The sequence below is a fragment of the Epinephelus lanceolatus genome, chromosome 14 (genome assembly GCF_041903045.1).
Source record: "Epinephelus lanceolatus isolate andai-2023 chromosome 14, ASM4190304v1, whole genome shotgun sequence".
Classification (NCBI taxonomy): domain Eukaryota; kingdom Metazoa; phylum Chordata; class Actinopteri; order Perciformes; family Serranidae; genus Epinephelus; species Epinephelus lanceolatus.
The window spans coordinates 34,173,605-34,197,064 of NC_135747.1; the positions used below are offsets into that span (position 1 = coordinate 34,173,605).

At 42.3% G+C, this 23,460-nt stretch overlaps 1 protein-coding gene across 5 annotated transcripts; it reads right to left on the reverse strand.

The window, feature by feature from the left end:
- Nucleotides 1-476: 476 nt before the first annotated feature.
- prkag3b (protein kinase, AMP-activated, gamma 3b non-catalytic subunit) lies at nucleotides 477-23,054 on the reverse strand. Of its 5 annotated transcripts, none has more exons than XR_004501259.2 (14): nucleotides 21,017-23,017; nucleotides 16,428-16,475; nucleotides 15,845-15,911; nucleotides 15,328-15,476; nucleotides 15,157-15,238; nucleotides 10,493-10,551; nucleotides 10,248-10,293; nucleotides 10,080-10,131; nucleotides 8,488-8,614; nucleotides 7,944-8,109; nucleotides 7,594-7,631; nucleotides 7,012-7,158; nucleotides 4,486-5,900; nucleotides 477-1,031 (listed from the first exon to the last, which is right to left on the reverse strand). XR_004501259.2 is itself a non-coding variant. In XM_033618328.2 (14 exons), exons 1-14 carry the CDS (start codon nucleotides 21,032-21,034, stop codon nucleotides 997-999), a joined length of 1,128 nt encoding a protein of 375 aa, XP_033474219.1. In that variant the 5' UTR covers nucleotides 21,035-23,041; the 3' UTR covers nucleotides 477-996. The 5 variants fall into 5 exon arrangements, 2 of the variants coding, with proteins under 2 accessions (XP_033474219.1, XP_033474220.1); XM_033618328.2 differs by having other exon boundaries at nucleotides 5,807-5,900; nucleotides 21,017-23,041; XR_013493287.1 differs by lacking the exon at nucleotides 7,594-7,631 and having other exon boundaries at nucleotides 21,017-23,051.
- Nucleotides 23,055-23,460: the final 406 nt, after the last annotated feature.

Here is a 23,460-nt window from a genome sequence, read left to right on the forward strand (position 1 = left end):
TGCATTGGATGTGCTGAATGTGCATATTAAGGCAGTACAGGAGGAGGTGCACATTAATAATCCTCCAGGACTGTAACATGCTCATGTTTAACCCAAACAATGTGTCATGTGACTGCAGTTGGTTCAGATCCAGGTCGGAACACGTTCTCACCACAAACGAACTGCGCCAGAGTTCGTTTGTAACCGGACTGAGACCACCTCTTCAAGAAGGTCTTGGTCTGGTTGTTTTGGTGCCCAAACGAACCGCACTTAGGGGGCAAATGAACTTGAGTTGACTGGACCGAACCAAACAGGGCAGGTGTGAAAGCACGCCAAGAATCTAATACCTTCAGTTCTTATTTGGAGGGGTAAGCCTGTTCTAAATTTTGAGGGTACCATGTTCCCTGCAAACAATATCGTCTTCTGGACATTGTTCACCATATCAAAACAAAACTATAGTGTCTTCAAAGCTAAATATTGTGACACTTCAAACACACTTCAAAGCAAAACATTTAACCTTTATTTTTCACAGTGATTGGAGCACAAGTACATTTACAAAAATGTAAATCCAATATTTTCAATGTATGAATGAATTTGCAATCATACTAAGACCAGAAAGTCAAGTAAAAACCATTAAATATAATATCCTACAAACCATTAAACATTCCATCCCCAACCTTTTTTTTTAATAATGTCGAATCAACAAACCAGAACTCCCAAAATAACCACCAAGTTATTCTTTAGTCAGAGTCAGTTCAGAAGTCTCTGGATGTGTATTAGTTGAGTGCTGTTTTCCAGCCACACCTGTGATATAGTTCAACACTGGCAGCTTCCCAGCACAACCACAGTCTTTTCTGGCGTCCATTTTATTGGTAAGAACGATTGTCACTTTCTTTTTCTATATTTGTCTCCTGACGGGGACTGAAAACAGTGACTTCTTCGTCACACCCGCTCTGCTAACCTCTCATTTACTTTGCCACCTCATAGTCTTTTACGTGATTAATCTCCATCTTGTTGTCATCCATCTTGACAGTACGATCCCGCGTAAATACCTGGAACAGATGACAGGAGAATGTTAACAAGAACAAAGGACAGCTTTTTAAATCTGTTACCGGGTTCAACTTTTGTGACTTTAACTTTACAGTGTTTAGTCAAGCTGAAAATTTGTGGTGTCTATAATCAATCATAGACAGCAGACAGGCACTTAAGCACACAGTTTAACACTATAGACTGTTTCATCAAGGCTGAAACTCAAAGGCATGTTCACATCATATCAGAGGAACCAGAAAAACTGGATGATATTGTATTTACAGCCTGGGTTTATTAGTCATGAAATCAATTATTTGCACTTCTTTGTGAACACAACAACTTCTTTGATAAGCTAATTGAGTGTCTTCACAAAGCAGATGTAAAACCAAGAGGGAAATGTCAGAAGTGCACACCCCACTTGTACAACAGTTCCTCCCAGATGGCTGCTTGTGTTTAGAGTAAATCTGGTATGATGTAAATGTAGCATACTGTGATGGCATGCTGACAGAGGTAGAGAATGATAACGCAGGCTTGGTTTGTGAGGTCTTCAGCCTAACATGTTTATTAGCTTCTCATTACAAGGTCCATTTGGTAGCTGCTCTGACGCTTTTGATCATATCACACGATCCTCATCAGCAGGAGTCTGGATTGTTAAAACCATTCAAGTTAGCAGAGGGCTAAACCGGAAGTCAGCCCCTCAGCTGGCGTACGCATCGAGTGCCCTTGCACTATGGTCCCAACAGTGCAGAAGACACATCTTATACCTGGGAGGTCTAACATTTTTGGCTTCATGCACCACTGAGCATGTTTTTATAGGATTAAACAGGGCACTACCTCCAACTCTGTGCCTAGTTCTCTTTATAGACCCTTTAAGAGCCGAAGTCACAATGATGTCAGTTTGTTAGCTGGAGACAAAACACGACTCTCCACCACAGGGCTGTAGGCTACATAGGAGTCTTAAAATGTGTTTGTCTTGTTGTGTTATTGGGAGCCAGAATAGAAGGAGTCATGGCTCAAAACCAGCCGCCACTGCCCGTCAACAAAAACAAAGACAGCTATGGTTAAATGTGATAAGACCAAAGGACTGGACGGAGGCCATCATCAAAAATGCTCACATGTGCAGCGCACACTTCATATCAGGTTAGGGAAAAGTATTTCCTGTTGTAGGGATGAATAACGTTATGTGTATTAAGGGTTATCATGTCCACCTCATCAGAAACTGGGGAGGGATTAAGAGGTGTGACGCTAACTTTTTAGCACATTAGCTAACGTTAGCTTCGATAGCAAAACAAACTGGAGGAAACTGTTCCAAGAGTCGTTCTCAAACCCGGCCACCTTCGGCAATCCTGTGACATCATCCATCCACTGAGTGAGAGCATACGGGTCGGCCAGTCTGGTCCCGTTGGTCAGTGTTCACTTATTCAGTAGCGGCAGTAGCTCAGTCCATAGGGACTTGGGTTGGGAACCGGAGGGTCGCCTGTTCGAGTCCCCGTCCGGACCAAATATGCGCCTGACCAAAGGGCAGCCCCCTCACTCTGACATCTCTCCACTTTGTGCATGTATAGGTCCTGTTTGTGCATGTGTGTGTCTTTCAGACCTGTGTGTAATTGACAAGCAAGAGTGAAAACATTGAATTTCCCCTCAGGGGATTAATAAAGTAAATAAACTTAAACTTAACGCTTGCAGTCCCGGAGAGTGAGTGACCTGACATGGTGCGTTCGTAAATTCAGTCACTCTACACTAAAATGAGAGCCCTGTTGGTCGAAGAAACGGAGCGTTATATTTCTATATAAATTGACGAACAGTTAAGTTAATCACACATTCACTCCACTCTGTGCCAGTGTCCAGAGTGCGCGCTGCCACTCCAAGAGTGCGGTGCTGTGGATAACCCAATGCTACATTCTTAAGGCCCGAACATACTCGGGAGGAACATACGCAGAGCGGATTCCGCGGAGGTCCGCCTGGACCAAAAGCGGACGTCTGCAAGCCCTGTGCATGCAAAGCTCAGATTTTACGACCGTGCGGACTCTGCTCCGTGCACCAGTGACTGCTTGGCATGTATTTTTCACATCGACACACAAGAATTGTGGGTAATGTAGTGTGTTTCACGGACATTTTTACAGGAAACTACAACGCGGAAGTGCGCTCGACTATGGAAGCCCGAATGACTGTGGACATTCATAGCGGAGTCTGCTCCGCTTATAGTACGCCTGAGTATGTTCGGGCCTCTACCGCGTTATGAATTTACGAATATTCCAGTTTGTGCCGGAGTGTGCTTATGATATTTCTGGAAACACCACTTGCATCATCTTCCCCCATTGTCTAAAATAAGTCAACAGAACTTGCGAGCTAGCGTTGACGGTCGGTGGAGAACTGTTTTGCCTCCAGCTAAGCCCTGCTTACCAAAAACGTCATACTATTTACTACAGTAAAAGGGTCTATACATCTATGTAAAGCTCATAAAATATCAACCTTGTTCTAAAAAAAAAAAAAAAAAAAAAAAAAAAAAATAACATTGCATTTTCGCCATCGAACATACCTTTTCTGTGCGTAAGTATTCCTGACAAAAAGAACAGTTTGAAAAAATACTGATGTGTGAATTAATTGCACCAAAAAACACCACCCCTGGTGTGTAACAGCCTTCACTTCATCTGCTGATGAAGATCACATGATAGGCTCTTCTAAATGAGAGCTACAAAGTCAGAGTAAACAATGAACCTCTTTTGCAATATTTTGTTCAGTTTAACTGATGCAGATTTTTTTAATTTTTTTTTTTTTAAACAGCCAATGGTGGGAGTGGGAGACATGGTCTGATACTCTGACATGTCAGGCTGGAAGAGGCGCATCTTAGTGACAGCTAGACAGGTGACTACACATATAAATACATCAGATCAATCCACCCTCTGTGACATCACTTTAATTACCAAAGACAAACAATTTCAATGTCAACTCTTGACATTCAGTTTTGACATCATCAGGTGAAGAAGGAGGTAAGAAATCAGATTTAACTTTCTCTCACATGCGCCCTACTAAAGATTTTATTTTACCATCACATCAGTGAGAGCAGACAATTTGTCTCCACTCACATCATTTATGTGATGCTCCAGATGTGGATAAAATGTCAACAGATTCTTGAAACAGAAACAGGTGGGAATGGTACAATACTGGAATGAATATCACAGCATATGGGCACCTTGATGGTCAATGATTTGAGGGTTACTGCCTTATTGGGGTATATACAGTATATAAATGCTGAATTGAAAAGAAAACTGAAATTATGAAGAAATTTATTTTGCTAAAACAAGTCAAGACTGATACCATACCTACATAGGTACCAATTCCCCCTCATATGATCAACCCTTTTGGAGACTCTACAGAAGAACCACAACAGGCAGCAGCGAGACCTTGTTATTGAGATGAAAAGTGACGATGCAAGCTAAGACAGGCAGCCACCGGCAGCTTGGTTGGGCTTCCTACCTGGGATGTGTTGGCTAAGAGGTGCTGGTGGCATGGTGGTTTCAGAGGAGGAACTGCAGCATCAAGACCGATGAAAGGGGCGTTTGAGAGAGGGTGTGGAGGTTCAGCGTTGGACTTTGTAGAACGTAGAGGATAAGGAAACTTCTTGGTTGGTTGGAAGGTAAGATTGCAGGACTCTGGTGGAGGTAACTGTTGTCTTGAAGCTGTGTTAGAGGATCAAGTATTCAATAGTGAAAGTAGAGTTGACTGTGGCTGGGCAGAGAGTTTTGAAGGTACTCTTGTATATTTTCCGGGGGACAGGATGTGAAAGAGCAGGCTCCAGGCACATTTTGTTTGATGCTTCAACGGTTGACTGGTTGACTTTGAAGAGATGGTTATTTGCAGCCCAGTCGACAGAAGAAAATGTTGGCATTGTAAGTTTCTACAAACCATGAATATGTTACATTTGTACATTTGATAGGTATCACATCAACATTTCTAACGTGACGTAGTATATGAGCCGATTTTGTGATCAGGAGGTGGAGGGGACAGTTGATGGTGTGTCACCTAGGCGAGACAGCTGCTAAGTTGCTGATCAATGAGGTCCATTGTTCGAGACCAACAAACCACAAAACTGGTTGTTTTAGAGCAAGTCATCCCTGTTCCAGCAGCTTTTTAGCCACCAAACACAGGCTTTTATAATGATACATCACCTTGTTTCCACCAAGGAAAGTAACATGAAAAGTGGTTATTTTAATTGAGACACCACTGCGTTCCTGCTGGGATAGTGCCATTAAAAGCAGTTGTTTTTGTTGTGCCACCAAAAGTGGATATTTGATATTTTCCTAAACATAACCACACATTAATCACAGTGTTGTGGAAACTTAAAGTTTCAGTGGATTTACTACATAATAATGTACAAATGTAACATACTTATGGTTTGCAGAAACGTGCAATGCTAACATTTATTCTGGCGATTGGGTTATTTTAGGTTGACCTTTGAGGAGCACAGGAGATTTAGATGAATCCCTTAAAGGTGTCGTTTGTTCGATGAGGACACTTGGTAGTATTCTTGAATAGAGGGGATTTCACAGAGGGAGGAAATTAGCAGAGTTGGAACTTGACACCAGAAAGTTTCACAGGAAGAGAAGAAAGATCCTTGTTGTCTTCAGGAGGATGACGATGAAGAAGAGTTTGATCAGTGGGAACATGAGGACCATAGATCGCCAGAAGAAGCAGGAAACTCTCGAGGATTTGAAGGCAGATGGGTGGATGGACGGATATAAAGAAAGAGCAAGGGATGAACAGGAGGATTGGAGTTAGGAGTACAGTGCATCAATACCTGCAGGAGTGAGAACCAGGGCTTGTAGAAGGTCAGATAGTGAGACAATCCCTTTCACCACATCTTGGCTGTCAACCAACACCAAACGATGAACCTGAGAGAAAAACCCAACAAAATTTTGTTATTGTGCATCTACACAAACAAAAACAGGACAGATTACAGTTCTTAGCAGTTATTGGAAATACTTTCAAAGTGTATTTGATCAGTGTGGCAGTATAACAGTCTGACAGAGAGAGATCTAAAGGTTCTGAAAGACACTCATACATGTAATAATCGATTTTATTGCCAACTCGGTCTCACTCTGAAGTCGTCAAAATCCAGCGTTTGGTCAGTGACTTGCAGCATCAGACATGGACGAAAAAAAGCCATCCTTTAATGTTGGCATGATACGCGGCCAGTTGCCGTTATAGTTTAACGGTGCCTGGCATTGTCAGGGGGGAAACGTGGCAGGACAAGAACGAAAGCTAAGACGACAAAAGTCTGAATAGGGCGGGTGGGAGTTGTGATGGATGGGTCCAACAGACATCGACTTTCACCCGGGTGATTGGTGTATATGTCCCGCAAGATTACAAAGCCAAACCTTTTTATCTTAAACCCAACCACGTTTGTTAGTTGTTGGAGGAAAACAAACGTCAATTTGCGCTGTTGTACTGACATAGTGCATTTATTTTGAAAGAGACTGTATGTTAACGGAAGCGTATCTTTGAAGAAGACAATGCATGTAACAGGAAGAACTTGACATGGCGTCCCAGAACGTCAACACCTAACGCACCCAGGGTACCGTTCACGTCGTATCTGCAATGTTAGCTAAGAAATGGAGTCCCCTAACGTACCCACTGCAACACAGAGTCCACACATGTTGTGCTTCCATTATATACATTTTGCAGCAGTGGCCCGATGGAGACGGACCTTCACTTAGTGCCTTGTAGCAACTCAAACACAGCCAGAGTAAGACCAATCACCTAAGCAAGGGGATCTGTTCCTTGGTGGCCTTCTTGACCATGCAGAGTCCCCGGCAACTTTCTGTTGCTGCCATTACACCGGTTAGACCCAGTGCCGCCACTTGCCCCCAGCCTGCTGTGAACCAAGGAACTGGGGTTTGCACTGTCTGAATTCAAGTTGCTACACTCTCCTCTTATATCTGTGAAAATTATTCATCCTGCATTTAATAAAGAAAAGTCAGTCAGACTGCATGTGTGTGCTACCTCAGCCCTTGCAATGCGGTCGATGATGGTCTCCAGGGTTTCGTAAGGGTAACACTTGAGGACTCCCTCCACCCAGCAGGCTCTGGAGGTAATGGCCTCCCGCATCGTCATATTCAGGTTGTTGTAGTTTTTCTGGGCTGCGAGGTTCTGCATGACGGAGAAACTAGAATTACTGCCTTGCAGTTGTATGCCTCTGCCAACCAGTCAAATTTCAATTTGTCCAGACTCATATGTAGTCATGACACTAGACAATGCTTCAGATATGGATATTGCTTCAAAGAGGCTACATAATATAAACATGGATGCTTCACACACATTGATTTTAATTGCGGAGATATGTGAAATTAACCACTAATTTTACAATTTATCTACAGTTTTGTGACTGTAGATAAATTGACCTTTGGTCTATGTTTGTTTTATGATATCTCGTCTTTTTCTGATTTGTAATCAATATTGAATTGGTTGTAGGAGCAGATGCCACAATGAAATGTCAACCAGACAAAAACAACAACTATAAAACTATTTGATTCAGCACGACAACGGACCGAGGAAATCACAAAACGATGTGTGAAACTAACTTACAATGACATCAAATCTGGAGTACAGCGCCACAACTTTACCTGTAGAGGAGACACAGAGAGGTATAAAAAAGTATATAGTATTATCCATAAGAAGAAAATCAACACTGGAGAGTTACAAGGGAGTCTGGATGTTCAACAACAGACACCCAATCAAAAAATTACATCCACTCCTATTGACTGCTGGCCTGAACTGAAGAGAGTTGAAGCTGTGAGTCATTTCAGTACAACAGTGTATCCAAAGTGTTTTGGAGTGAAACCCTCGATTCACTAAACTGTGATTCTAATACACAAAACAGACAAAATGACCCTTTTTAAAATCACCAGATGTGGGAAAGTGTGACATCAGACTACCTTGCTCATTGACTACAGGCAGAGCGGACACTCTTCTCTCTACAAAAATGCTCAGAGCTTCGAAAACAGTGGCCGATTCCTTGACTGTTGCGATCTCTTTGAAGGTACCGATTGCCACTTCATTGATCCGCCTCTGAAGAAACCTGGGTTTAGGAATCGTAGATCCCTGGAAGGAAGGGGAGGGAAGGAGAGACAACTGGTACATAACATATAAAAATCCAATAATAGAAAAGAATCTAATAGAAATGAACAGAACAAGACTTGCACTTTCACTTATTCAGTTCTTAATATCTATTTCTTTCTCAGGATTAAAGGAAACATCTTTTATTGTCAAATTAAGATCCTTTTCTAGGGCATGGAGCCTGTGTCACATTATTTTTAATCTTATTTGCAGGACATTTCCGAATCTGATGATTTAAACGGCATTAAAAAATTTCTGTGTTTTGTTGTGCAGTAAGTAGAAGAAATTTTAATCAACATTTAATGCGAATATATGTTCAAAACCTTCTGCTCTGGCTTTAAAATATTCTCAGAGAAGTCTTACAAAGATGTGGAGAAACTTCAGGATGCGTTTGTGAGTGAGGATGTGGAGAACATTTCCTGTTGCCGGGTCGATGACTGGCAGTCGGTGTATCTTATTCTTCAACAAGGAGTAGATGGCATCAAACAGACTGAGGAGAAAACAAAACTTTGGGTTACTTGGGTAACCCCTGTTCTCTGAGTAGATGAGGTCACACTGTGGGCGTTCCCAGTGTGAATGTGAGACACGAAACAAATGCTATGAGAGAGAACTCATGACAACAAGAAAGCTGCCTGTTTAAGAGCCCAAAAGCTCCAGACCACAAAAATACATCCTGCAACAAATGTTAGTCAATAATATTCATATATTACTTTTAGCCTTTTCAGACTGGAACACATCAAAACTCCGGCTTTATTAAACAAACACTCAACTCAACACACTGACTGGGGCTGGGCTCATTGTTTCAAGTGTGCAGTAGAAGTAGAAAGAAGTAGAAGTAGTAGTGTATAGAAAATAACAATGTGGTTGCATTTCCTGTGGGTGGCGCCAGAGAAGCACATTATTGTAACAAATAAATGCTGAGCCACATTGCACTGGTTTCCATCTTTCAGGACTGGGCTGAACAGAGTCCACATTTGTATGGATTAATCTGATACATGGCCTTTAATACAAGGCTTAGTGGTCAGTTTATAATGCAGGGGCTCTATGGATTTCTCGCAAAGCGTTACAGATCATCTTTTGTCCCGTCTGTTATCGCTTATCTTAACAAGCAGTGACCACTAATGTCCATGATTTACCTCTGACAGTGTGCGATACTGGATACTGTGTGTTTATATTGTACTGTCCGTATCTCAAATTGCTCCTCTGGGACATTAAAGTCTTACCATACCTTACCTTACTCACTCTACAGCAGGAAACGTCACTTCAAAATAAAAGCTCTAAGCTGCAAAATTCACTGTATTTCAAAATGAAATGTGTTTTTTACAAACCTGACACATTTGTGAGTCACTTGCTGTCCAATCAGAGTGAACCCGCAGCTTACTTTGGACCACGACCCACCAGCTGGGAACCACTGGCTAATCCTATCTAGTCAGGTTTTATAATATACCTTTAAAAATTACTATGTCATTTCTGACATGTACGTCTGGTCTGGCTACTGTATATGTTACCTTGACTGAGATGTTTACCCTTCTTTTGTTGACTACTCACCATCACAAGGAAGCTCAGTGGCTACACTTACCCAGATCTTCTCTTTATATTCATGGTCTTTATAATCTCTATGAAGAGATTAGCGACATTGATGTCCGAGAAAATCTATTAATTAATATTAATCTATTAATCGCAGAAATCTGTATTGTATTGGTTGGCTTGTTATTATCTGCATTGGGTGTGGATAGGTTTACAGAGATAGATGGGTTTGAATTTTTGAACTGGCGTGCTTTTTATTCGCACAAATGATCCATGTTTGATCTGAAGGCCTTTACAGTGACAAGAACAAGAATACTGAAAAAAAAACAACTGAAATGACGACTGTGTGGTTCTTCATAGGGACATTAAAATGATGACACTTGAGTCTGACCCTGAGTTCAGTGGATTATTTCAAAGGCTGGTTTCACCTGCAGTCAGGAGTGATGCTGATCAGTCTGTTAACAGAGTGTAGATAGATCTCTGCAGAGAGACAGAAACACAAGTTATTAATGCAAACCGCCAAGTTTACAATAATAGTTTCTTATAAAAAGTTTTTTATTGAACCGTTTGGAAGGATATTATTGTGTTGCACAAACCTCTCCATGTCTCTATCTTGTGTTCTTCCAGCTCATAGATCTGAACCTGCAGACAAAACAAACATCATCTCAGCATCTGGATAATGGTATGGATATGTTGATATACATATATACTTTTTATAACTAGTTAACTTGACACCTGACACCACTGTGATGCATGACGTGTCAGCAAAATACCAAATGGCCACAGAGTTATAGGCCTTATATGTTTATTTGATGTTTAAGCCAACGGTCGCTCAGCTCACCAGAGGAGACTTGTAATAGCGATGGAGAATGTTGATGAAGTCAGTGATGGTCAGCATACCTGTGCGCACACACACACAGGCACATTGGAACATCAGATAGCAACAACAGTAAATTTCACCCCCCCCCCCCCCACCAAGCTTCTTCTTGATTACATGAAGTCTGAAATATCATATATCTAATGAAGAGCAAAGTTAAACTTAGCATCTGTACAACATGGATACATGTGTGTGTGTTCTCACACTAGTTGTACATAACTTAGTTATTAACAGTGAATCAGCAAATCAAGGTGTCAGAAATACTGTGAATTAGTGTTGGTGAGCAGTGTATGTGTGTGTGTGTGTGTGTTTAAGCAAACAGCACAAAATGTCAGCATTACTTTAGCAACATGATCTCATCCCTCATCATATTTTGATGCTTAGGCAGAAGGCCCTGGCGTCAGCTGTTAAAACACTCTGGTAAGAAGTGATATCTCTTATGTCAGACTTTTTTTCATAAGGTTGGAGTCACTGTCGACAGCCTGTGGACGTTGGGGTGCTTATCTACTAAAAGATTAATTCCTCTAAACTGGAAGGAGAGTAAAACAGCCCGCTTCATTAGGCGCTCTTGGCTGAAGAAAAACCTGGATTTGCTAAACATGGAACAGTCAACCTGCCTGCTAAGACTCTGATAAGGGCCTGGAAGACCGCACACTTTGAAAACAGTAGTCTCCAGTTTAAAAGGCTTGTATACAACAGATGTATGAGCTCCAACGTTTGTTACATAACATTCTTAAGCTGTTTCCACCGAGCAGTACGGCACAGTTCAGATCGGGGCACTTTCTTTCTGTTTCCACTGTGAAAAGTTGTGGATGGTACCAATGGAACCGTTCCGTACCGTCCCCATGTTTGGTCCCCCCTCTGTTGGGGTACCTAGCACACAGATCTGGTACTAAAAGGTGGAGCTGTGAACACTGCAGTCTGATTGGTCAGTAGAGGACGGTCACTCTGCTCAGGGCTGAGTTGTGGCTGGTTTTGAGGCTCATGTAACCACTGTTCACACTGTGGAGAGTTTTATTAGTAAACTGTAACTATAAAATGAAAGGATGTTTTGCTGCCTCTTGCAGCAGCTGGAGTCTGAGAAAAAAAATAACTTAATTCACTGGGCTGATCCATCGGCACGCTTAAAATTTCACTGTGACAACTTGGACCATTACATACACTTTCAGTAATTAGTGGATCCGGAAGAGTTTATGTATATTAATTTTGGCCAGGTTATGTGAACTGCATATATTCTAATCCTCCAAAAAAGCGCATTGTGGAGCTTATTTCATGTGGGCTACAGCAACACTAAACCCCTGAGCTTGCCTGAGAAGGACTAAATGCACAAACCCGCTATCTTTAAATATCCCATGGAGAGAGACTCTCACTGCAGCCTGTTTTATTTTGTTCTGAAAATATTGGCATGCAGCCTCGTTCTGTGGACGATAAACGAGGTGCAGACTTCCATCTGTGTCACCAGGGATGAAGAAATACAACTGGTGCTGGACGGAGCAGTGAGTGACAACAACTCCGCCCACATTTAAGAGTACTTTTTGTGATGGAAACACTAGGGTCTAGGAACAATGTCTGAAGAGTTACTTTTGGTTCCAAAGGTACCATACTGAAAGTGTTTGGTGGAAACGGGGCTTTAATGCCACCCTTGCATCCTCCCCTCCCCAGTTTTTACGATATTATAGTTGCTGGTTTTTGTAGCCAACAACATTTTTAGTACTGTTTGCTAATGATTGATATAGTTTTATCTTGACATAATATGTATATATCAAGACTTTAAATAAAGACGCTACCAAAAAAGGAGAAAAAGTTACACTAGAGGCTTTTGCATTGTATCTTAAGACAGACAGAGTTGGAGGTAGTGAGTCGACTTGTGTCTAAGAAGGGGCTGACGGCTAGGTTTAGGCTATAAAACTTATTGGTCAGAGTTATAAAACAAGATTGTGGTTGCAGTTAGTCACGTAAGTCGAGTGACTAATGACTGACATGACAAATAACTCAACATTGTCTTATAGTTTCAAACAGGACACAAACACCAGTCTCCTGGGTCAAAGTCCTGTGCTTGTTGGACCCAAAAACAGATTTCTTGCTCTTAATACTAGTGGTTTTCAACTGCTGGGTTGTGGTCCAAATGAAGGTTGCGGGTCCATTCTGAATGGATGACTAACAGACAGCTACTTGACAGAGACCGCAAACTAGCCCAACAACATGGTCACACCCAAATATGACGCTAAGTATATTAAACTGTGGGACCTCAAACTAATGACTAAGGAGAAATCTTGACCCCATGGCTGGACCAGCTGGGAACCACTAGAGGGCATACCAGAGAACTCGGACAGTCCAGAACATCTGGATTTGCATGATGTAAACAAAAAACATGGTCGACACTCAGAGGTTAATTCTGAGATCACCACAGACAACATCAAAAAAAGCATCCCCATTGTAGATGCTCGGCATCAAGCATGTCGTGACAATAGTCACATTAACATTAAAATGTCACACAAAATTACACCAAATTTTTCAAAAAAAAATCAGCAAAAGAAAATGGAAATATGTGTACTTTTCCATCCACTGCTGTTATATGAATATTAGGAGCTGATTCATTAAGATCAGTAAGGGTACCACTGCATTAAAAACAAGATGACGTCATTAAAAAGGGCGCCAGTCAAACCTGATATATGATAACACAGAGCACACTGGACAATGGAAGTATGTGTGCACTTAGAGGATCACATAGCTGCTCTTAACAGTATAATAGCATAACACAAGAGCCTCTTAGAGGAGCTATGTGCTCTCAGAGAAGCATGCACATAGCTCCTCTAAGAGGCTGTTCTGCTAACAGCCCTCTGTGTGTGTGACAAGCCATGAAGCAGATGGGCTACAGCAGTAGAAGACCACACCAGGTGCCACTCCTGTCAGCTAACAACAGGAAACTGAGGCTACACTTCACACAGGCTCACCAAAACTGGACAATGGAAGATTGGAAAAACGTTGCCTGGTCTGATGAGTCTGGATTTCTGCTGCCACATTCAGACGGTAGGGTCAGAATTTGGTGTAAACAACATGAAAGCATGGATCCATCCTGCCTTCTATCAACAGTTCAGGCTGCTGGTGGTGTAATGGTGTGGGGGAGATTTTCTTGGCACACTTTGGGCCCCTTAGTACCAGCTGAGCATGGTTTAAACACATCGGGACACAGGCGGATGGACATGCACTTGACTCACATGTTCAAGACTGTTAGCGATTCCATTACAAGCAAGAAATCAACACACTGACCTGATCTCTTTGTGTTCAGTGAGGTGATCGAGTTTGTAATGTAACACAAACATCTCGTAGTTGACCTGCTTCCCTTTAAATGTTAGAACACAAACTGAGCCAGGATCATTTGAAACCACCTTCCACAGCGAGGCAACTTGAACCCTTGGACCTGGGCTTCAACCCAATGTAGGTCGCACACCTATTAAACACTGACATGTTTGGAACCTCAGTACTTTCTCACTACCAAATAAGTTGTGATAGCAGCCTATAAAAGAGCTGAAAGTTGGCACTGACTGTTTGGACACATCATTATTCTTGTTTATGTATTCTTTAGTCACACTGCTCGACTTTCCTCTGTATTTTATTCAGGTAACCTTCTCCATCTGTTTTAGACTATGTAATCATTTTGGAGGAAAAAAATAGATGCATATAAACTTTATAAAATTAGATCCAGATGTAATTTAAACATATAGGTTGTTATAATTTCCAACAATGAGTGTACGACAGAAAAACTATTGGTTTCATATTTTTGCATGCTGACACGAATCACTCTTTAATAATCCTGGAGTTGAACATGATGTAGCTCTGCAAGGTGTGGAGGATTAACATTAAAAAAGTATTAGGGCTGCCCCCTAACAGTCGACCAAACATTAGTCAACAAGAAAGGTCATTAGCTGGCAAGATTTTATTGGTCACTTAGTTGCAGAAAAACAAACAAAGGTGTAGCTCTATTAGGAGCTGCACCTTGACAAAATAAATCAAAGCCTATATGACTGGACCATGTGGGAATTTAATTTGAAGGGACAGACACAGGAAGTGTCCACGCTCAGCAGTCAGACAGGAGTCAGGTTAATTTCCAGGGCTGGTACCTGTGGTTATTCCACAGGCTAGTTAATAACATGTCGGGCAGGAAATCCAAAGTGTGGGATCATTTTGAGAAGGTGAAGGACGAACCCAAGGTGATATGTGAACTCATCTTCATTGGTCGACTACAAACATGACGTATCATCTGAAACATGGAAGTAGCTACATGCCCATTAGCCCACAGCGTCATTAACAGGCGGCTCGCTCAGTGTGTGACGTGCACTTGTAGATAAAATATAGGCCTATATTAATGAAGGTTCATTAGTACGGTTTTGTAGCACATTGTTAACAATGTTACTGATACTATTCTTTCTCACACCTTCAACTCTAACCACCAAAATATATCATTTAATAATTAATTTAAATTTTTTTTTTATTGTAAACATGCGGGTGACTAGTCGACTAATGGCCAAAGTTAAATTCTTAGTCGGAGGCAACCCTACAAAGTATTGTACTGGAGTGTGTGTGTATGCAAGACAGACAGAGATATAGACAGATATATTATGGCTCACCCACAAAACACTTCAGCTTGTTGTCCCACAGTGGCGCTGCCCTCACACCGTTAGCCACCAGAGCAAAGAAAGCCTTCTTCACCTGATAAAACACAGTGTTTCAAAATTACAATTCAAACTTGTCATGCAGATTTTGGCCTTAAGGCTGTCACAAAAGAAAGTGTCTCATACCTGTAGTGTTGTGTCAAAAATGACCAGTTTGGAGCTGGTGGGGATGGCGTCGTAGCAGCAGTGACTCTTCATGAAGTTCACGTATATGAAGGCATCAGGGTCTGTGCCTGCAGGGGTCGCAAGGCCATGTGTTGCATATGTACAGCCACCTACAAATAAACGTTAAGTTTTTTTCATTTACAGAGAACTTCAGAAAGCAAACACCACAGTGCGAATTAGCACGTGTGCTAAAACACTCAAACAATGCATCTGGTCTGTCCAATGCAATTGTGATGTCCACATCAAATAAACAATAAATAAGTAAATTACATGTAAACACCTCCAAGTATAGAGCTATATAAGTGCATAGAAGAATAAAGGAATGAATGACTCTTTATAAAGCAGAGGATCATAGGAAAGGGATAATTTTGTGGAGTTGCAAGAAGTTGGACCCGTGATGTCCCAATCAATACGTGGCTATAATGATCAATTTCCTTTACTGCATACATGCAATGTAATAAACTCTTTTCTTCTTTACCTCTGCTCTTCATTGAGAGGCCACCCTCTTCCTCATCCTCCTCATGGTCCAGCTCAAATAATGGAACCTGGGAAAGAAGGTGTATCAACAGTTTACTAACAGCCCAGAGTTTACACACAGCTCACCCCCGTCTTCTGCTCCACAACGGCCTTAAACAGCTATCTGAGATTTAAGGAGTCAAGGTTTGTTTCTGTTTCTGTCTTAGTGGTAACTGATAATTTCCTCACTGACCTATGTGACCAATGTTTCCAAGAGTCTTGGCTCCCATGAGGCTGAACAGTCACTAAGTTCAGGTGCTCTTTAAACCAGAGTTTCTTGCTCTCTAATAAAAACTGACAGAGTGTTTGGAGTACCTTTTATTTTGGCAGAGCAAGGCCAGTAGCTTCCCCCTGCCTCCAGTCTTTGTGTTCAGCTAAGTTAAACCCCCACAAAGCTATATTTGTGTGGAACGTCAAGAGATAAACTGAGATTAATCATATTATTTAAAGCTGGGGTAGGCTGTTTCATGTTGGTGTCATTAGGCAAAAATCGCTTAATAAACTTTAAGCATATTTTAATTGAAGTGGACTGAAAGAAAACTAACCTTCTGCACCTCCTCTTGGCTCTGTTTGCAGGCTTTAGAAGATTTAGCCTGTGACAGGACACTTTGGTTAATCACAGCTCATTACAGAGAGTGGGTGTTCATGTTGGCTGTTATCAAAGAGAGTCTGACAATAAATGAAATAAAACACGTGTCAATATTGATGAAGTGTTTCAAAAATGGAGAGAAAATGTTGCTAATAGTTTAGCTTTCTGCTAACCGGAGCTAAAGGCTCATGACTGCGGCTTCAAGTTCACGTTTGTATAGCTGACATTAGCTAGAGCAGTGAAACACAGCTTGTCCTCTGCCTTCTCCCAGCTGCTACAGAAAACCTCACCAGGAGGAGAGCAGCAGCTTGGGAGAATCCAGCCAGTGCAAACCCCAGCTTCAGGGGACCAGACAGCCCTGACTCCCCGCCAGATCAGCAAACTTCTGTTGCTGCCGTTACACAGGTTAGACCTGGGGTCTCATTTATAAATCAATGTGTAGGATCCATACTTAAAATGCACGTACGGACAAAAGCCAAAAATGGCGTGCGTCAGAAAATATTTGACAATTTCTACAAGCATGGATCAACGTTTCTCCCATCAAGTCTGTTTTTTAGATCACAACTTTTGCAAGGGACGTGGTATACATCTCTTTCAGGCCTCGTTTTGTGTGTGTGTTTGTAAATGAGACCCCAGATCCTGCCGCTGGCCACCAGCTGACACCCAGGGCTGGAGAGTTTGCGCAAGCTGAATTTGAGCTGCTACAGCAACTGACCGTTGGTCCTTGTCCTGAGCTGCTGCCTGCTCTCCTCCTAGCAATGCAGTCAACAGTGGAGTGGAGCAAGATTGAGGGACCGTGGGTGCCTAGCTAGTTCTTCTTTGTGGTCTTAAGAGAAACAGCTGGGCAAGGAGGGGCTGAGTGAATGCATTGAGGGCAGCTCTATGATGAAATAAGATTAAATAAATCAGTGTATGGGAACCACTGGGTTACTGTATGAAGCATGTACATATGCCCATGATGGTCTGGTGTCAGGGTTTAGGACAGAGAGGGGAGAACTGCAGTAGGAGGGTTTAATTATATTGATTTTATTGTCTTTTTCTAAATGTCTGTCCATCCCAGCTTAACTCTCAGGGAGACCGTCAATGCACTGGCATAATGTTGAGTATCCTTAAAGGAATTGACATTTGATCGTAAGATGACAAGTTCGACACGAGGTGACAGTTTGCTGCAGAGCCAAACTGTTGGAGCATTTACACTGAGAGGTCCACACGAGTCCCGATGCACCCCGAGGATTTGCTGGGAACCAGTGTCACCTGTCCTCAGCGAGTTCTCACTTGCAGCTAAACAAGTCTCATCTGCATTCTGGCGGACGCTGGAGACATGTAGTTGGAACAGACAGTGTTGAAAACATTTGTTGTAGAAGCAGCTGTGAGGAGTGTCCACAGGTTGGATGGTGCATATCATGGAGGCAAGCCAAGAACCTGCTGGTGGAGGTCAGCGCTGTGGTTGTAGTGGCCACAGACTCCAGAGTCCTGTCAATAAGGAATGTGCAGTGGAAAATCTATACAACATGGAATTTAGAGGGAAATTTCGGTTTATTTCAATCTGTCTTCTATTGTCCTAAATTTGTTTCAAGTGACTAGTGACATAGAAATAATAGTTAGCATGTTAGCCGTTAGCCTAGATACAGCCGGGGCACATAGTAGCGTCAGACCTGTTAAAACGTAAGTGAACGGGCAACCTTCAAGTGCAAAGTTAGTCCACTAAACAAGCTTTTTTTCCACAAAGACCGCCTCATATCGTTAGGATAAATGTCAGAGAACATATAGAAAACGACACGTAAACGTGTTGTCTTACCTTACCGGTGTGGTGCCATGTTTGTTTACCATTTAGCTCTGCTTTCCAAAGCGCGGCCGAAATATCGCGAGAACAAGCAGTGATGTCTTACTGTGCCTGAAATCTCGCAAGAACAAGCAGCAACAGCTGGAAGGCAGAACCGGACAGTAGCCTGAAAGGTTCATTCATTTATTTTATGAAAGATTTATAGAATAATGGCTGACTTTTTGCCAGACTTCGACTTTGTGGAGGAGGAATTTGATTTTGCAGAGTTTGATGGCCGCCCTTATTTATTTGAGCCAGAATACACTGATGAATTGAAGAACGGAGGAGAGAGAGAGAGAGGCGCAACAGGTAGAGGACGAGAGAGGAGGAATGGCTGCTGCAAGGCTGCGTAGCTCTGGAGATTGGTGGTGTACCTGTGAATGCTGTGCCCCAGTGCCCACAGAAGAGGAATGCCTCTGTTGCAAGGAATGGGACCGGTTGCAGCCTTATTTTCAAGGTCTGGATGTGACCGAGGACGAGACACCTCCACCTGGAGTAACGTTAGTATCCAGCTGGGCTTTATCTAGAGCTTGCGAGATTTCAGGCACGGTATGAGATCGCTGCTTGTTCTCGCGATATTTCGGCTGCGCTTTGGAAAGCAGAGCTAAATGGTAAACAAACATGGCAGCACACTGGTAAGGTAAGACAACACGTTTACATGTCGTTTTCTATATGTTCTCTGACATTTATCGTAATGATATGAGGCGGTTTTTGTGGAAAAAAGCTTGTTTAGTGGACTAACTTTGCACTTGAAGGTTGCCCGTTCACTTACGTTTTAACAGGTCTGACGCTACGGCTGTATCTAGGCTAACGGCTAACATGCTAACTATTATTTTTATGTCACTAGTCACTTGAAACAAATTTAGGTCGATAGGAGACAGGGTGAAATAAACAGAAATTTCCCTTTAAACAATCTCAGGAAAAAGGTGACTCAGGACTCTTCTCAGCAGGATCGAAAAAACGCAGGCCTCAAATGAGTACTGGTAGGAATTTCTAACTCAAACCAGGAACGTGGAAGCAGAGCTCTTGGTCGGGGACAGAAGGCTAAGTGGTTTACCGGGGAGCAGACGAAGCAGGGGAGTCAGAGACAGGTGAGGTCGTAAAACAAGAAAGCGGTCCGGGAACACACAGTGGAAAGTCTTCACAAGCAATCTGGCAACGAGAGTCTGTAAAGCTGGGGTATTATAGTGGCAGGGCGTAATGCGCCACAGGTGAGCAGGCTTCGCTTCTTCACCACCATCACCATCTTCTTCTTCTTCACTTTCTTATATGTCTTCACGTGGCTTTAGGTTTATGGTTATATTGCTGCCTGTTAGTTTGGCATGCTCTTGATAGCACTTCAACTGTGTTTGGGCAGAGATTTTTTTTTTAAACAGTTATGTCATAGATGGGATTTTTTTAAGAACGAAGGAAGGGAAAACCCAACTTTCAAAATACCTGTGTCTGTGTGGACTAGGCTTACAAAACAAAACCTACAACTTCCAGCATACCCAGGAGCTACTAGAGATCCCTAGAAAGTGGAACCAGCTCTATTTACCACGATGAACTTGAGGAGTTAGTGTCAGCGACTGTCTGCGTGACATATACAGCTTATAGTCTCTTATATCTACATGGTCACTGTGCTGCATGTATCCATGTTCCACAAATGCTGATCATAGTTTTAAATTCTTTTTTTATCCATACATTGACCTTAAAGAACGTGTCACCATCTGTCGGTGCAGCCTCGGCGCAATGTTTTATGGAACGTTTCCACAACAGGCACCATCATCAGGATTGTGTTTCAGGACCATCATGCCAATGTCCTGATATCTACTTGATTAGAAAGCCATGCTGTGCTACTGTTCACACGTCTCTGGCATGGTTTCAAATGGTAAATGAGAGACATATTTTTAAGGCAGTTTTTTGGCAGTGAACAAACATCGCCAAGTTGAACATTATAAATAATATTGGTAAAAACAGATATGAGAAATGAGGATGTAATACTAAACAAAGATTGTACAGTATTATTACAATATTGAAATCCAAATCATGGCTTCAGTGACTCTGTTGACATCTCACAGCTTAACAGCTACAAATATAGTGTTAATGCTCTACACATTGACATCTCAGTAGCAGACAGAAAAGAGCTGAGTTGCACTACATCACTGTGTGTTATGATACATTATATTCTGCATTACGTCAATAAGTTAAGTGTAAAACAAGAGACGGTGTCTTAGTCTAATAAACTTTGGTTAAAAGTGCTTCTTATAGCATTAATAGCAGCATTTTTAATGCACATGTTGCCATTTAATGAGCTTTTAGCAGAGACAACAGATACACTGGCACTGTATTTCTGCTCTTCTTTCAGACTCCCTGTTACACCAGTCGAGTAGACTTAATGTGCTTATGCACGTTCTGTAGTTTATTATTTATGTGCACTTCGGCTTCTACTTTAATGGTTCACTCATGTCAGAACTCTCAAATACTCATGGAGCATTATAATACCCTATTAATGACGCACAAAGTGTTTTCTTTGGTTTTCTAACAGCTTCCAGAAGCAGTTGGCGTCAAGACCTGCAACGCAAAATGTTTTTCTCTTTGTAGCTTCTCAGTTACAAACCCACGTCCAAAACACATCAGCGCACATTTCGGTTACCAACGCAAACAAACAGCAGTCAGCACAAGTGGAGAGATGAGTATTGGGTGGAGGGTGGAGGGTGGAGGGTGAGTCAGCAGAGTCTTACCTCTGCAAGAGGCTCCATGGTTGGGGAAGAGGAGCAGGAGGTCCGCCTCTGTGGAACCACACCGATTGGCGAAACCCTGGACTACAACCCTCGTCCCGCTGTCCGGCTCAGACATCTGGCAGGTGCTGCTACCATGTCAGATCAGTCCAGGCACAGTGAAGAAGGGCAGGAAGGAGAGGAAGTAATGGAAACAAAAGACTGAGGGATACAAGAGAACCTGTGCACCACCAGCCGGCTACAGTCAGCTGGGTCTGAATGTCCGGGAGAGACTGAGGTCTAAATCTGGACTGAGGGGTGAGAGGCCTGTGGCATTCAGACACAGAGGAAGAGGGAGGGGAAGTGTGTACAGAGCACAAACTGTTACAGGGAGAGTTAAGGGGGCTAAAGACAGACACACCCCCGAGACATTTATCATTAATTACACTGCTCAAAAAAATTAAGGGAGCACTTGAATCACACATCAGATCTTGATGAATTAATTATTCAAGTTGACAGTCTTTACTGATGTACATTGTGTAATTTGTTGAGAACAAAATGACATAACAACGGTCAGTGGAACCCAAAATCAAATCATTGAAAATCATACCAAAGATTGAAATCACAGGCTGATACAACTCATAATGTGACTCTGTGTTGTGTATGGCCCCTGCCTGCCTGTATGCACTCCTGACAACGTCCGGGCATGCTCCTGATGAGTCGGCAGATATTGTCCTGGGGGATCTCCTCCCAGACCTGGATCAGGGCATCAGTGAGCTCCTGGACAGTCTGTGGCGTCAGATGCACAATACATAACGTCCCGTAGGTGCTCAGTTGGATTTGGGTCAGGAGAACGAGAGGGCTAGTCAATGGCCTCAATGCCTTTGTTATCCAGGAACTGTCTACACACGTCATCACTCAAGACCGGCCATCATCAGCTGACACACCTTCAAGAAGGTAGCCCTGCTGTAGTGGAAATGCAAATACGTGCTGTGCTGTGCTGGGCTGGGCTGACGGCCCAAACCAAGCCAAGCCAACCCGTGACTGTCAAAAAGGGGCAACAGATTATCATTTAAGATGCAGCTGAGTTTGTTCACACTGCGGACAAATAAAATTGCAAACAAGGACCTTTGGAGCAATAACTTAACTGACAAAAGAAGGGTTGAGATAACCCCGATCTGACCCTGGTCATTGTTGTGAAAGAGATAACAGAGCTACATTAATGTTTGTTTGAAGTTGTGTTTCTGGACACTCCTGAGGGAGGGAAATATCTAGTTATTTAGCTACTAAATGCTCCACCATGTTTACCAGCTGGTTGCCAACTTTGTCTTCTGGTGTTGGGCAGGTAGCGAACACATGACAGAGTTTTGTTTGCAGAACAATGAACGTGGTGAGAGCGGTGACAGTGAATCAAAGCCCTAAAGCTGCAGGCCTTAAAACGATGAGCTGAATGATCCTAAAATGCTCTGCAGAGCTGAGAGGAGCTGCAAAGTGGGATGATGATTCTCTGTGAGCTTGTCATGAGTGAAAAGTTTGACATTGCACAGTCGTTTGATCAACTGACAAATTTAAAAAAAAAATGGACCAGTGCAGCTTTAAGGATTTAGCCGTCTTACTGTGGGAGATGTTCAAGTTTCACTGGGCCATTACAAGTCAAACTATTTTTAGACACAGTGAGGATTGAAGCAATCCCCTGCCTTTCAGCAGAGCTGTGAGTTTACATGCAGCTTTACACACCAATAAAATACTGATAAAACAATAACAACAATAAATTTAGTTGCCATTTTTCCCTATAACTCCAACAGTGCATCCTCAGTCAAGTCAAAGTTGTACCAAAATAAAAATGAGCATTATTCAAATACCATACTAAGCACAGAAAACCCCTGCAATTTAGTTGTACATGGTGGTGAAGCCTGCTGCCTGACTCTGCATTATATCACCACTTTACAACACTCACTCCTGTAGATGCTCATTAAATAGAACTCACGCAAGAATTTAGACAGTGAATCCAGTTTACAGGTTGTATTTCTGCTGTACAGGAACTTTACAGTGTCTTTCTAATAATAAAAGCAGTTATTCAAACAGGTCTCTCACTGCTGCTTAGAAAGAGGAGCTCAGATATTATTAGTTTACAACTGCTCAAGAGTCCTGACACACTCTCAGAATACCACAGGCTGGTCTCTCAACTCTTACAGTGCTTCTAGCAAATCCTTTCATAGTAGAATATGTATGTATGCATGTATAGTATGTATGTGAAGTATGTATGCATGCATGTACAGCAGAGGTGGAAGTAAGTCACACATGTGCAAAATATAAGTAAGTCTCAAGGCACTGTGGTGAAAATGAAGCAAGTTGAGTCAAGTCCTTGGTCGAGTCAAGCAAGTCACAAATTAAGTCATTCTCACAAACTGAGGTGCTGAAACATTTTAGATGCAGAGTAGTTGACTTGTAACAGAGTATATGTGCAG

Bases quoted from the DNA above. Each gene is read 5' to 3' on its own strand.
- prkag3b (XM_033618328.2), bottom strand. The intron at 8,615-10,079 runs GTGAAACCAGCC...TTTTCTCCTCAG, and splicing joins AGCATCACTCCTGACTGCAG to TCTGTTTGATGCCATCTACT. The intron at 7,159-7,593 runs GTAAGTTAGTTT...TCCGTCATGCAG, and splicing joins ACTCCAGATTTGATGTCATT to AACCTCGCAGCCCAGAAAAA.